General features: G+C 49.7%; 2 protein-coding genes across 2 annotated transcripts in view; both read right to left on the reverse strand.

Moving 5' to 3' along the window:
• Positions 1-14,230, reverse strand: part of RPRD1B (regulation of nuclear pre-mRNA domain containing 1B) — a 311,941-nt gene that overhangs the window by 233,151 nt on the left and 64,560 nt on the right. The window lies entirely within an intron of this gene.
• Positions 1-14,230, reverse strand: part of CTNNBL1 (catenin beta like 1) — a 44,036-nt gene that overhangs the window by 17,545 nt on the left and 12,261 nt on the right. Inside the window, exons 2-4 of the mRNA XM_032217916.1 lie at positions 6,256-6,441; positions 4,204-4,310; positions 1,878-2,017 (exon numbers count right to left, since the gene is read on the reverse strand). Coding sequence (XP_032073807.1) covers positions 1,878-2,017; positions 4,204-4,310; positions 6,256-6,441 — 433 coding nt within the window. The remainder of the gene's footprint in view (positions 1-1,877; positions 2,018-4,203; positions 4,311-6,255; positions 6,442-14,230) is intronic.

Below are 14,230 nucleotides of genomic sequence, written 5' to 3' on the forward strand. Positions count from 1 at the left end.
GCTTAACCTTGGCATTTGAAGATGCCATTCCGGTATAGGTAAGGATATAGGGTAAGACTTGTGGACGTCAACTCAAAGAATTCCCTAACCAGCATAGCTTACAGTTGTCGAGTTTGGATACCCCTGAGATAGATGATAGATAGATAGATAGATAGATAGATAGATAGATAGATAGATAGATAGATACTGTAGAGATAGATAGATAGATAGATAGATAGATATAGACAGACAGACAGACGAATAGATAGATAATCATAGATATAAATATAGATAGCCAGATAGATACAATACTATATAATACAATAGCAGAGTTGGAAGGGACCTTGGAGGTCTTCTAGTCCAACCCCCTACCTAGGCAGGAAACCCTATACCATTTCAGACAAATGGCTAGCCAACATCTTCTTAAAGACTTCCAGTGTTGGGGCTTTCACAACTTCTGGAGGCAACTTCTGTTCCACTGGTTAATTGTTCTAACTGTCAGGAAAATTATCCTCAGTTCTAAGTTGCTTCTCTCCTTGATTAGTTTCCACCCATTGCTTCTTGCTCTGCCCTCAGGTGCTTTGGAGAATAGCTTGACTCCCTCTTCTTCATGGCAACCCCTGAGATATTGGATGACTGCTATCATGTCTCCCCTAGTCCTTCTTTCTATTAAACTAGACATTCCCATTTCCTGCAACCGTTCTTCCTATGTTTTGTCCTCCAGTCCCCTAATCCTCTTTCTTGCTCTTCTCTACACTCTTTCTAGAGTCTCCACATCTTTAGATAGATGGATGGTAGAAAGGTAGGTAGGTAGGTAGGTATAGAGATAAAAGATAGACAGATGAAAGATATTATGATAGAGACAGAGATAAACAGATGATAGTTAGAAAGATAAAGCTAGAGAATGATATAGGTAAACAGATGATAGATAGGTAGATAGATGGATGGATGGATGGATGGATGACTGAATGGATAACCGTAGAGATACAGATAGATAGATAGATAGATAGATAGATAGATAGATAGATAGATAGATAGATAGATAGATAGATATAGATAGATAGACAGATGATAACAGATATAGATAGAAGAAGGAAGGAAGGAAGGAAGGAAGGAAGGGTCCTAATTTACTGAAGGAGACAAAACCTTCCCAAGGGGGCTAAGGGAAGTGAGGGGGAAGGGTTTCTCAGCCAGCCTCCCTCCCCTCCCACCCAATACGCCCATCAGCAGCGCTGATTGACATGCCTCTACCTGGCGGTGCTGCAGTCTCCAGTGCTGTAGTCTCCGTTTCCCCCAAGGTGAAGCTCTGGAGCCTCCTTTTGAGGCAGCCGGTTGACACTGGCTGCTTGTCCCAAAGAGCCAAGGTGGCGCAGTGGTTAAATGCAGCACTACAGGCTACTGCTAGATCAGCAGGTCAGCGGTTCAAATCTCACCGGCTCAGGGTTGACTCAGCCTTCCATCCTTCCGAGGTGGGTGAAATGAGGACCCGGATTGTTGGGGGCAATATGCTGACTCTCTGTAAACCGCTTAGAGAGGCCTGGAAGGCCTATGAAGCGGTATATAAGTCTACTATGAGCCAAGGTGGCGCAGTGGTTAAATGCAGCACTGCAGGCTACTGCTAGATCAGCAGTTCAGCGGTTCAAATCTCACCGGCTCAGGGTTGACTCAGCCTTCCATCCTTCCGAGGTGGGTGAAATGAGGACCCAGATTGTTGTTGGGGCGATATGCTGACTCTGTAAACCGCTTAGAGAGGGCTGAACGCCCTATGAAGCGGTATAGAAGTCTAACTGCTATTGCTATTGCTATTACCCCATCCAGCCCAAGACCTGATCGCTCAGCCCAAACGAACGCAAGAGTGACCGCTGATCCCCTGCCGCCCCCCCCCTCAAGAAGGATATCGGTGTTGTCATGCCCCAGCAGCCCGAGGAGCGAGTGCACGGCGTTGAGTTCCACCAGGAGGTGGTAGAGGTCCGGCATGGTGGCCACCACGTGCATCTCCTGGATGATGTCGTTCAGGTCCAGCTCGGACTCCATGAATCTACGGAGAGAGGGGGGGGCAAAAGTTTCAGCAGGGTGCAAAAGATCCCCTCTCTCCTTCCGAGATCAAATCTGGCTGCTTGTCCCAAAGATGCTTTTTCCCAAAAGGCAACTGTGGCAGAGTTTGTGGCATAAATTCAGCTCCAGAAGCAGAGACAGATAACTGATGCAGCTGGATTCATTCACTTCCTTTATTTTTTTAAATTTTTTAATAAACATTCATAGCATCTTTGCAACATTTCTACACCTTTAAATATCCATTATACTCCTTTTATCCGTACATATATACCTTTATATATCTATATGTGTTCTGACCCCCCGCCCTCTTTGCTATTACACACGCGACAGTCAGAGAAGGCTTGTAAAAGAATGTCTTTATCAGTCCTGGCTCAAGCTGGCTGCCAACTCAAAAATAAACGTAGATAAAGTCTCTGGCAAAAAGTTACACAGCAAATGCAAAACAAAAACTCTTACAGCAAACCAGGTTGACAGAAAGCAAAACCACTTATCCAAGTGCCTCTTTAAATCACGAAACTGAACTCACGAACAAACCACGCTGAACCACGAACGACGTTGACTTCTGCAACTAAGGTGTGGCACCATCCGTCTTTTATCTGCAGAAGACGACCCTAATGAGCAACAGCTGCTCATTATTCCTGCATCCCGACGCAACTCACAGCAAGCTTCTGCTGAGTCACAACAATATGTAGGTCCGTTTTTACATATCTTTCATCTACTCCTATTAATTCCATACAATACCTCTTATATCCTTCTACACACATATATTTCTCTTATATTTCTTATTCCGTACTATATTACAAAGAGTCTCCGTTGCAATCTTTCCCCGCTTGTTCATTCTGCGGTTTTGTGCTTATTTTATTATCTCTTCATCTTTTATTCCCCCCTTTATTGCTTTCTTGTTCTTTGCATCTCTCCTCTAGCCATTTGTACCATAAATTCCATACTGACATACTAACTTCTTTAATAGAAGTTTAAGAATAGGTGACTAAATGTACAATACCAACATGTGGCTCTTCCAAGGAAACACAAGGCAGGAGAGCTACAGGCAAACATAAGCGGTTGGCTTCATTTCAGCAGACGAGCCCAGACAGACTGCTAAGTTTACTTCTCAGAGCAGCAGACTGCTTAAGTTTCAGTTTCGATTCTCAGCACAGACTCCAATCTGTTTAAGCTCCCCTTGGCTGACTTAGTTGCTATGCCGATTCATTGGCTGACCTTGTTCCCATGTTCTCTCCCAGTCATGAATATTTTAACAAACTGGACTTTCTTGGGGGTTTTTTCCCCCTTGAAAACATTTTGCTTCTCATCCAAGAACTTCCAAGTTAGAAGCTTCCTGGAGGAGAAAACACCCAAGAAAGTCCAGTCGCCTTTTGGAAAAGTCTGGCGAGATTCTCCGTCCTCCAGGTCACGGGTGTCCCAAAGGAGCTTTTTCAGGAGACAACTGGACTTCCTGGTTTATTTTTTGGGAAAAGCCCCTTTGGGACAAGCAGCCCCGAATTGCCCGAATCAAAATCGGGACCCTTGGCAACTGATTCATAAATTACAACAGTCATGGTTTCCTGGGGGTCATGTGATCTCCTAAGAAGCAAAGTCGACGGGGAAGTAAGATTCACTTAACGACCGTGTTACCGATTTAACAACTGCAGCGATTCACTTAACGACCGTGTCACGGAAGGTCGTAAGAGGAAGTAAAATTCACTTCTTAACTAATGCTGGCTTAGCAACAGGAATTTTGGGCCTGCTTGGGGTTGTAAGCCGAGGTTTATTTACTTTGTAGATGCTATCGTTTCCATCTTTTTAAATTGCTTTATAATTTTCGAAGCGTAAGCCAGCCAGAGTCACCCAATGACCCTCTCAAAGGATGCAGATGACCAGCTTTGTCTGCCAGGAGTATCAATCCTTCCCTTCCCCTCCATCCGGTCAGAGCTGAAGAAGCTTCTTGGATGAGAAGAGAAATGTCTTCAAAAGAAAAAACCAGGAAGTCCAGTGGCCTCTTGGAAACAAAAAAACCCTTTGGGACAACTGGGACCTTGGATGATGGAGAATCTCTCCAGACTTCCCGAGAACCTCCACCTCCCTTCTGATGGAGTGAAGAGGCGCCTCCTGGGCGCCTTTCGGAGCTAGAGAAACAGGCGGAACACCCCCCCCCCCCCAAACCCAACTTACTTCTCTGGGTTGTCTGGGAATTTGATGCGGAGCTCCTGGTTCTTGTAAGACCTCTTCTCAAAGGTCAGGATCATCTTCTTCACGGAGCTTTCGTCCAGAGGTTCCTCCTGGCCAACGAAAAGCCCCGTTTAAGGACACAGAGCACAGCCCCCCCTCCCCACCGGCACCCACAGACCCACTTTGAACAGGCCCCCTCCGTGGCATCGGGGCCGTCTTCCCGCTAAAGGTGGCCCAACACCTTTAGAGCCGAGGTGGCGCAGTGGTTAAATGCAGCACTGCAGGCTACTTCAGCTGACTGCAGTTCTGCAGTTCAGCGGTTCAAATCTCACCGGCTCAGGGTTGACTCAGCCTTCCATCCTTCCGAGGTGGGTCAAATGAGGACCCGGATTGTTGTTGGGGGCGATATGCTGACTCTGTAAACCCCTTAGAGAGGGCTGAAAGCCCTACGAAGCGGTATATAAGTCTAACTGCTATTGCTATTGCTATTATATACCGCTTCATAGGGCTTTCAGCCCTCTCTAAGCGGTTTACAGAGTCAGCATATCTCCCCCAACAACAATCCGGGTCCTCATTTCACCCACCTCGGAAGGATGGAAGGCTGAGTCAACCTTTGAGCCGGTGAGATTTGAACCGCTGAACTGCAGATAACAGTCAGCTGAAGTAGCCTGCAGTGCTGCATTTAACCACTGCGCCACCTCGGCTCTTGAGAGGTTATTTATTTATGCGTTTAAAAACGTTGCAAATGTTGCTGCCTAATTTGTGTTGTTGCTGCTACAGGGAGGAGGTGAGATGGGGGGGGGGTTTGCAATGTGTTTTTAAAGGATTTTTAATTTTTATTTATTTTTTGCAATGGGAAGCTACCTGCAGCCGCTTACGTGGGAGTTGTATACACTCGTTTGATAAATAATAAAGCAAACCAATAATTAAATTTTGCTTCTTTTTTCAAGGAACAACAATAACGTGAATACTGTGAATTGTCACCCTGGGAGAAGTAACACCGTGATGGGAGATGCTCCTGTTTCCCACGCCTGTGTGAACATCGGATAGCACAGATGACCTCAAGGTGTCATTTCTCAAAGCCGACCCTAGGCTTCACTTGGGATGGCGTAAGGATTCCCGCCTTGGGCAGGGGGTTGGACTAGAAGGCCCCCAAGGCCCCTTCCAGCCTTAGGATTCTATGTTCTGTGACAGGGGTCTCCAACCTCGACCCCTCGGGGACTTCTGGACTTTCAACTCCCAGAACTGGAATTCTGGGAGTTGAAGTCCACAGGTTGAAGACCACGAATGGTCAAGGGGGCAAAGGTTGGGGATCCCAGTGCTAAGACTTTCTCCTCCTCCTGTCCAAATACAGGAGAAGCCATGTCTTCTGCAGTTCGGGGGGGGGAGACACCCCCTCCCCAAAGCGCTGCCTTTGAGGGAGGAGGGCCTGAGTGAAGAAGAGAATAAGTAAATGCATCAATGGAAGGAGGGAGGAAGAGGAGGGAAAAGAAGGGAACAGGAGAGGAAGTAAAGGAGGGCTAGTAGGAGTAACTTTAACTTTTAACTTTAACTTTTAATAAATTTATATGCCGCCCGATCCCGTAGGACTCCGGGCGGCTTACAGAACAAGATTAAAATAAGGGGTTAAAAATAGAAAAAGAAAATCAATTTAAAAATAGGAAAAAAAAGAGAAACAATTTAAAAACAACGCACCATGCACTCAATCTGAGTGGGGCTGTACCTACTAGAGTAGGAGAGAGGGAAGGAGGGAAGGAGAAGAAGAAGGAGAGAGGGGAAGTGGGGGAGAGGGAGGGGAAGAGAAGAAGGAAAGGAGGAAAGAAGCAGGTAGAGAAGGGAGGTTGGGAGGAGGAAAGAAGGAGGAGGGTTGTTGTAAAGTAAGAGGGATGTGCGGGGTGGCAGGAAAGAAACCCCGGTTGCATTTTTAAATAAGATTGTGATAAATGTTAAAAGATAAATATTAATAGGAGGATGTCTATTTGTGAAGGTAGAGATGAGAAAGAGAAATAAAACTTTGTAAAAGAAAAAGAGGGGGGGGGCGGAAGAGACCCTCACCTCTTCCTCCTCCTCCTCGCCTCGTTCAAAGATGTGCAGAAGCTTCTTCTTGTCATCCTCGGAGTCCTCGGCCGCCGGAGGCTCTTCCTCCCGGTAACGGGCCCGCTCCCGAGTGCCGGCTGGCTTGTGCCGCGGCTTCGGCTCCTCGTCCTCGTCCTCCCGGGTCCGTTTGGTGCCCCTGTTGGGCTTGGGAGAAGGAAACGTCCAGTCAGCGGAGGAAGGTGAGACCCCGGCCCACTCCTCGCGGGCCCCCAAGGAAGAGCAGCCCCAGGGCTGGGAGCCAAGGCTGGGCTGGAGGGACCCCTGGCAGCAAGAGGGAGGGAGGGGGGATTTGCCTTGGGGTGGGGGGGAGTCCAGGGGCCCCGCCCATCTGTGCCAGGGGGAGGCCAGAAATGCCGGAGGGGCAGGGGGCCACCCTACCCCCCTCCCAGATGGGAAAAGAGCTGTCTGCAATAGGTCCCACATAGGAGTCCCTTTCTCTTTCTTCTCCTTCTTCTTTTCCTTTCTTCCTTCCTCCTTCCCTTTCCCTTTCCCTTCTTTCTTTTCCTTCTTTCCTTTCTTCCTTCCCTTTCCCTTTCCCTTCTCTCTTTTCCTTCCTCCATTTTTTCCTTCCCTTTCTCTTTCCCTTCTTACTTTTCCTTCCTCCCTTTTCCTCTTCTACTTTCTTTTCTTTCCTCCCTCCCTCCTTGCCCTTCCTTTAACTTTCTCTTTTCCCTTCTTCCTACTTCTCTCCCTCCTTTCCCTTCCCTTTTTTCCCCTTATTTCCCACTTTTCCTTTCTTTTACTCTTTCCTTTCTTCCTTTCCTCCCTCCCTCTCTCCTTCCTTCCATTCTCTTTTCCTTTTTCCTATTTTCCCCTTCCTTCCTTCCTTCCTTCCTTTGCCAGGGCAGCAACTTGGCCTCCAAGGCCCAAAAGGCCTCTGTGCCCCAGCCCCGCAAGCAAAACTCCACTCAGAAGAAGAAGGGTCCCCCCCAGGTGAGATGGGGGGAGCGTCCCCTACTCTCAGCTTCCCCCTGAGTCCCTTCAGCTGCTGTTCCTTCCGGAAAGAGCCTCCTGGGAGCACCCAGGGTCTCCTTCATTCATGGAGGGACGGAGGGTTTTGCCAGCCAATGTGGGCAGAGGCAGGAGAATGTGGTTGGCTTTTCTCCCCCCACCAATTAAGGGGAGGGGGAGGTCGGCAGAAAGAACGTGTGTGCCCCCTCCCCAAAGCAGAGAGAAAGTCCCAAGGGAGTGGGCGGCATACAAATCTTATTATTATTAATTAAACTTTTGCAGGCTTCAAATGGCCCCTTAGACAAGTGTCTCAAGGGTGGTAAAGATTGGCTTTGGGGGGGCCCTTCTGGGCCAGGGAGACCCCCAGCGGGGGCTTCTCTTCCTGTCCTGGGTTTTTTTTTTTAACTGAGAAGGCAGGGAGACAACAGCTGCCATGAAGGGCTTGGTGAGGGTGGGGGGGGCACAGAGTTTGGGGAGACACAGAACAGCGGAGCACAGAGGAGCCCACCTCACCACCACAACCCTGGTGAAACTAAAGGCCCCCCCTCAACCCTCCAGGGCCAGCCCGGTTCCTCCAAGCCCCCCACCCACTCACCCCCAGGCCTTGATGGGCAAGGGCAGCCAGCCTGGGCCTCAGCTGGGATCTGGCCCTTCCTATCTGCAATGAGAGAGTCCTTAGGGCCCATTAGGAAAGAGTTTAAGCATTGAGGCTGCCCCCCCCTCACCCCATTGGCTCCCCAACACCAGAGAATCCCCAGGCCAAGACAAAAGAGATTCCGAGATTCCTTTCCATCCCTCCGTCCTCTTCCTCCCTGCCTTCTTTCTGTCCATCTCTTCTCTCCCTTCCATCTGTTCTAGTCCTTCCTTTTCCTCCTTTGTTTCCTTCCTTCCTTCCATCCATTCTCCTCCTGCCTGCCTTCTTTCCGTCCATCTCTTCCCTCCATCCCTTCCATCTGTTCTAGTCCTTCCTTCCCTTTTTTCATTCCTTCCTTCCCGCCTGCCTCCTTTCCATCTGTTCTATTCCTTCCCTTCTTCCCCTTCTTTCTATCCCTTCCTTCTGTTTTATATCTTTCCTTCCTCCCTTCTTTCCTTTCTTCTTTCCCTTCCTTACCCCATTTCCTTCCTTCTGCCCATCTGTTCTACCCCTTCCTTCATATCTTTCTTTCCTTCCCTCCCTTCTCCTTGCCAAGTACCAAAAATAAACGCCGTAACAAAAAAAAAACAATGCCAGAAAACCCCATTTAAAACTGTGCAGCCCAGAGATCCACCTTCATCTCACAGAAAAGTGGGATCTTTGTTCTAATTGTCTTTGGTCTCTCTCCCTCCCTCCCTCCCTCTCTCTCTCTCTCTCCTTTTTCTGTTGGGTTTTGAAAAGGGGATTTAAAAAAGAAGGCAGGGAACAATTGACTCACCCACCCCCACCCACCCCCACTTCGACTCTCAGGGACCCAATGAGACCCCCATGGGGAAAGGAAGCAGCCCCTCTCTCATCCCCCCCACTCCTAAACTTCACGCAGTCCCCCCATCTCCTTCCATCGTCCCATTGAGAGCAATGGACCTCCACCCCCTGAGCTGAGCGGTGGATGATCTCATGCCACGCTGGGCCAGAGGGGGGGGGGGGACACAGGGCCGAGAGCCATTCAGCCCCCAAAGGAGCTCCAGACAACCATTCCCCCCCCCCATCTCCAAGGGGAGACTTACACGCCTTGGATAAGCGTCCGTTTGTGCCCTTATATGTCCTTATGTCAATAGCAACAGATTTATATACCACTCCACCGTGCTTTCCAGCCCTCCCTAAGTGGTTTACAGAGTCAGCGTATTTGCCCCCAACAATCTGGGTCCTCGTTTTACCCACCTCGGAAGGACGGAAGGCTATCAAAATCGAACTGCTGGCAGTCGGCAGAGTTAGCCTGCAATAGTGCATTCTAGCCACTGGGCATCATGGGTGGATGGATAGATGAATGGATAAAAGGAAGGAAGGAAGGAGGGAGGGAAGAAAGGAAGGAAGGAAGGAAGGAGGGAGGGAAGAAAGGAAAGAAGGAAGGAAGGAAGGAGGGAGGGAGGGAGGGAGGGAGGGAGGGAAGGAAGGAAAATAGCAATAGCCCTTAGACTTATATACCGCTTTACACGGCTAATACAGCCTCCTCTAAGCGGTTTCCAGAGTCAGCCTCTGGCCCCCAAAATCTGGGTCCTCATTTGACTGTTATGTCCTTAGATGACCTTCTGTGGCCTTCTATATCCTTACGTGTCCTTGAAAAGACGCCTGTTGGAACTTCACAATAGGGTCACTAAGCGATCAGTCATAAGTTGAGGACAGCCTAAATTCAATGACCTTACCAGAAGTCCCTGAGTTATGACCATAATTAAGCCCAACATTTTCACTCCTAAGCTGGACATGACAAAACGTCATTTTAATGGATGCCGATCAGCGTCCATTCAAAGTGACCCTAAGGTTATTCTACTCCACTACTCTACAACCTGGCCCCCTCCCTTGCTGGACACCCACCCCCACCTCTTGCCAATGTGGACCGTGAAGGCAAGCTGGCTTCGGACGGTTTCCCCCCCAGCCCCACTTTGCATCCTGAATATTTTAAAAATAGCTTCCTCCCTTCGTGATTTGCATATATATCGGCAACGGTGTATATATATTCTCCCCCCCCCCTTGAGGGGATGGAAAGGTGATTTACAAGCCGTGCCATAAATAGATAAGGGGTCCAGGGAGGGGGGGGGGGTCCTTTGCTGGATTGCCTCCAAAAGGCTCCTTTTAAGCAGCTCCTTCCAGCACAAAAGTAAAAAAAATAAAAGTAAAAATTGAGTTTGCAAGCTCGGGTAAACTCCATCCTCATCAGCCGAACGCAGCGGGGCTGAATCCGGGGAGGAGAGCAGGAAAAGTAACTTGGGCGGGAATTAACGCACTCGGCTTAATCTTATTTAAGAAGATGCCAGCTGCAAAAAGGCAAATAATAAACCTGGTTACTATGGTGCTGGGAAGCCGTGCGTCGCGGGGAGGATGAAAGGCAGAGGGGAAAAAACTCTCTGGATGCCAGCAGCCAAAATCTGCAGCCATCAGAGAGAGCCACTTATTAGGGAGCAATTTGGAAGCCCTCGGGAAGCAGCTCCGAGTCGCAAACAGGGTCTGATCTCTCCAAGGGACCCTTTTGGATCTGTGGGGATCCCCCCTGGGCGAAGACGGCCTCCCCACTCCCAGATGGGGTCAGTTCCTTCTGAAAAGGAGGAATCCACCGTTGCCCCGTGCAAGTTTGGAAAACGGGAAATTAAGATGAAGGAGCTTCGTCCCTGGAGGCTTTCAGGAAGAGACTGGATGCCATCGGTCAGAAATGATGTAGGGTCTCCTGCTTGGAGGGGGGTTGGACTAGATGACCTCCAAGGTCCCTCCCAACTCCGTTCATCTGTTAAAGATGCTGGCCTGCTGGCAGGGAACTTCACTGGCATTTTCCCAGAGGAGATGAGCCCGGGAGGGGGGAATCCTTGGTGGGAGGCAAGGAAAGAAGGTGCCCAATTCGTTTCCAGAACTCAAAAAATAGAGGGGAAGATGAGGAGGGTCCAGGGTGCTTTTTCAACCAGGCTGCTTTCTTGCATGGGTTCCGATGGCCCGAACTAGGTGGGGGGCACTGATGATGCTCCCTAGTTTGGGTACGTCTGCAAGGAAACATCAAAGCTCAGAGAGCTCCCAGCACCCCACAATCCTCCTCCTCCTCTCCACTATCCCCATTCCTTTCCAGCACTGATGATGTTCCCTAGTTGGGTCATGAGAGGCCTTCAGGAAACCCCCAGAGCCTCTTTCTCTCTGAGGAAGTTGGGCGGTTAAAAAATACAAAATATAAATAAACAAGCACTAGAAAGCACCAAGGACCCCACAGTCCTCCTCCTTCTTTTCATAAGCCCCCCTCCCTTCAAGCACTGATGATGTTCCCTAGTTGGGTCATGAAACGCCTGCAAGAAATCCAGCCAGCTCATAGAGCACCCAGGAGCCCATCATTCCACGCCGAACCACTAATATTCTCTTTGATTGGAGAAGAAAACGTTTTGCCTCTTCAGAAAAGCTTGGAAGGGTGAGTGAGGGGCAGAAGACGCCCACCCACCCACCCACCCACCCACCCAGCAAAAGACTGGATTTAAGGAGGGCAACGCTAGAATTCCCCCATTTGCTAGCTTTGCAAAAGAGACGAGGTGGAGAAGCTCCAGCACCAGCAGCCAGGAGGGCCTGAAATGCTCATGTTTAGAAGCCCTGGACACCCACCCACCCCACCCCCAAATTTCGGAGAGATTAGGGGAGCGGAGGCTGCAACTTATGAAGAATGATTGCAGGAATTGGACATGGCTAGTTTAATGACATGGAAGCAGCCTTCCAATATCTCAGGGGGTGCCACAGAGAAGGCAGGGGTCAACAGAGGGACAGAATCAAGATCACTTGATGGAAGGATTAATACCACTTTATAAGGCCTTAGTAAGGCCACACCTAGAGTAGTGAATCCAGTTTTGGTCACCCACATTATAAAAAAGATGTGGAGACTCTGGAAAGAGTACAGAGATGAGCAACCAGGATGATGAACAGACTGGAGGCTAAAACAGATGATGAACGTTTGCAGGAACTGGGCCTGGCTAGTCTAGTGAACAGAAGGACCAGGAGAGACAGGATAGCAGTCTTCCAGTATTTGAGGGGCTGCCCCAAAGAAGAGGGAGTCAATTCTCCAAAGCACCAGAAGGCAGGAGAAGAAGCGATGGGTGGAAACTAATCTAGGAAAGAAGCAACTTGGAATTAAGGAGAAACTTCCTAACAGTGAAGACAATTAGCCAGTGGGACAGCTTGCCACCAGAAGTTGTGGTTGCTCCATCACTGGAGGTTTTCAAGAAGAGCCTGGACTGCCCTTTGTCTGGGGTGGTATAAGGTCTCCTGCTTGAGCAGGGGTTGAACTAGAAGACCTCCAAGGTCCCTTCCAGCTCTATCCTGATTGGCCCCTGGTCCTGGTGACCGACTGGATCCTGGGAGAGAAACCCCTGAAGCAGCCAGGGGGTCTCTGAGCCCTCCGTCCCTGGATATCATCACCGGAAAGCAGACCTGGGAAGACCGGGTGGAGCACTTCCGGTCAAGGTAGCTGCAACCTTTACCCCTTGGCTCAGGCCACCTGCCGGGGCTGATGGGTTCTTGCACCCTCCAGGCAGCACCAGGTGGGGCAGGCATGGCTAGTGTGTTTCCCTCCCTCCCTCCCTCCTCAGGGCTGAATTTAGAGCCAAGGCTGGCACCCAACGAAGACCCGAGCCCAGGTGAAACGCTTGGAGAAGAGAGAGCAGGAAGAAAAGACAACTGTGGAGAGAAGGGGGGAGGCTGAAGTGTCAGGGCTGAATTGGGGGGGGGGTCACTTTGGTGCTGAGCTTGGCTGTTTTCCTGTGAAAGTTCAATTCCCCCAACTAGGTAACATCATCAGAGCTAGAAGGGAGATGGGGGTGGAGTGGAGGAGAAGAGGAGGAGGAGGAGGAGGAGGAGGGGAGGAGGAAGAGGATGAGGACTGTGGGGTCCTTGCTGTCCTCTGAGGATGGCTGTTTTTTTGCAGACATTTCAGGACCCAACTAGATAACATTATCAGGGCTAGAAGGGAGTTAGGTTTGTGAGGAAGAGGAGGAGGAAGAGGAGGAAGAGGAGGCAGAGAAGGAAGAGGAGGAGGAGGGGGAGGAAGAGAAAAAGAAAGAAGAGGGGGGAGGGGAGAAGAGAAGGAAGAGAAAAATGAAGAAGAGGGGGAGGAGAAGAGAGAGAGAAAGGAAGAAGAGGGGGAGGGGGAGAGAAGGAAGAGAAAAATGAAGAGGAGGAAAAAGAGAGAAAGGAAGAAGAGGAGGGGGGAGGAGAGAGGGAAGAGAAAAATGAAGAGGAGGAGGAGAAAGAGAAAAAGGAAGAAGAGGAGGAAGAGGAGGAGAAAGAGAAAAAGGAAGAAGAGGATGGGGAGGAGGGGAGGAAGAGAAAAATGAAGAGGAGGAGGAGGAGGAGGAGGACGACAACTGTGGGGGTCCTCTGTTCTCTCTGAGGGCTGTTTTCTCGCAGACATTTCACGACCCAGCAAAGTAACGTCATCAATGCTAGAAGGGATTGCAAACCCATCAGAAGCCCTACGCCTCCCTCAACTGAACCCGGAGTCTCCCTCCAAGCCCCGTCCTGCAGAAACAGCAAATCCCAGCCGGTGGCCACAGAATCGGATGCCCTCCAATAAACCAATGCCCAATTTCCGGGGAGCAGCAGCTTCGAGAGGGAGTCCAGGGCCAGGAAGCCCAGGCGGAGGAAGGCCCCTGTTCCTCTTCCCCCTTCCCCACCCACCCCCAATGCTAGGAGAGGGCCAACATGAGGCCAGAAAGACTTGGAAGAGGCCTGGATAATTGCAACCCCTCCCCTCCACACCCACCACAAGTAGCCCCCCTCCCTGCAGGAGCCTCTCATTCCCAAAGAGGGTAGGAAAAAGGATGAGGAGAATCAATTTCCCTTTCCCATCCAAAGGGCTGGGGGGGAGAAAAGTCAGGCTGATGAAATACGGCACAGTATCACCTTTCATAATTTCTTCCCTGCCGTATGCAAATTACATCAGGAGTACTTAGAATTAAATGAGAGGGCGATCAATAATGGCAAAAGCCCCCTGCCCAAAAGACAAAAGAAAAGGAAAACCCCGAAGAAACAATGAAAGGTGAAAAATGAATGTTTTCCCTCGGGATTAGAAACGAAAAAGAAAAAAAAATACATATCAATAGAAGAAAATATTTAGTGCTCGGGATTAAACGGTGCTCCCTGAGCCTGGTGGGCTTCTTGCAGACGTTTCATGACCCAGCTAGGGAACGCCATCAGTCCTAGAAAGAAGTGAGGTGTGCAGAATGGGGGAGGAGGAGGACTGTGAGGTCCTTGGTGCTCTCTGAGCTTGGCTGTTTTCTTGCAGACGTTTCATGACCCAACTAGGTAACACCATCAGGGGTAGAAGAAGTGGGG

Source organism: Thamnophis elegans, chromosome 5, assembly GCF_009769535.1.
Source record: "Thamnophis elegans isolate rThaEle1 chromosome 5, rThaEle1.pri, whole genome shotgun sequence".
Classification (NCBI taxonomy): domain Eukaryota; kingdom Metazoa; phylum Chordata; class Lepidosauria; order Squamata; family Colubridae; genus Thamnophis; species Thamnophis elegans.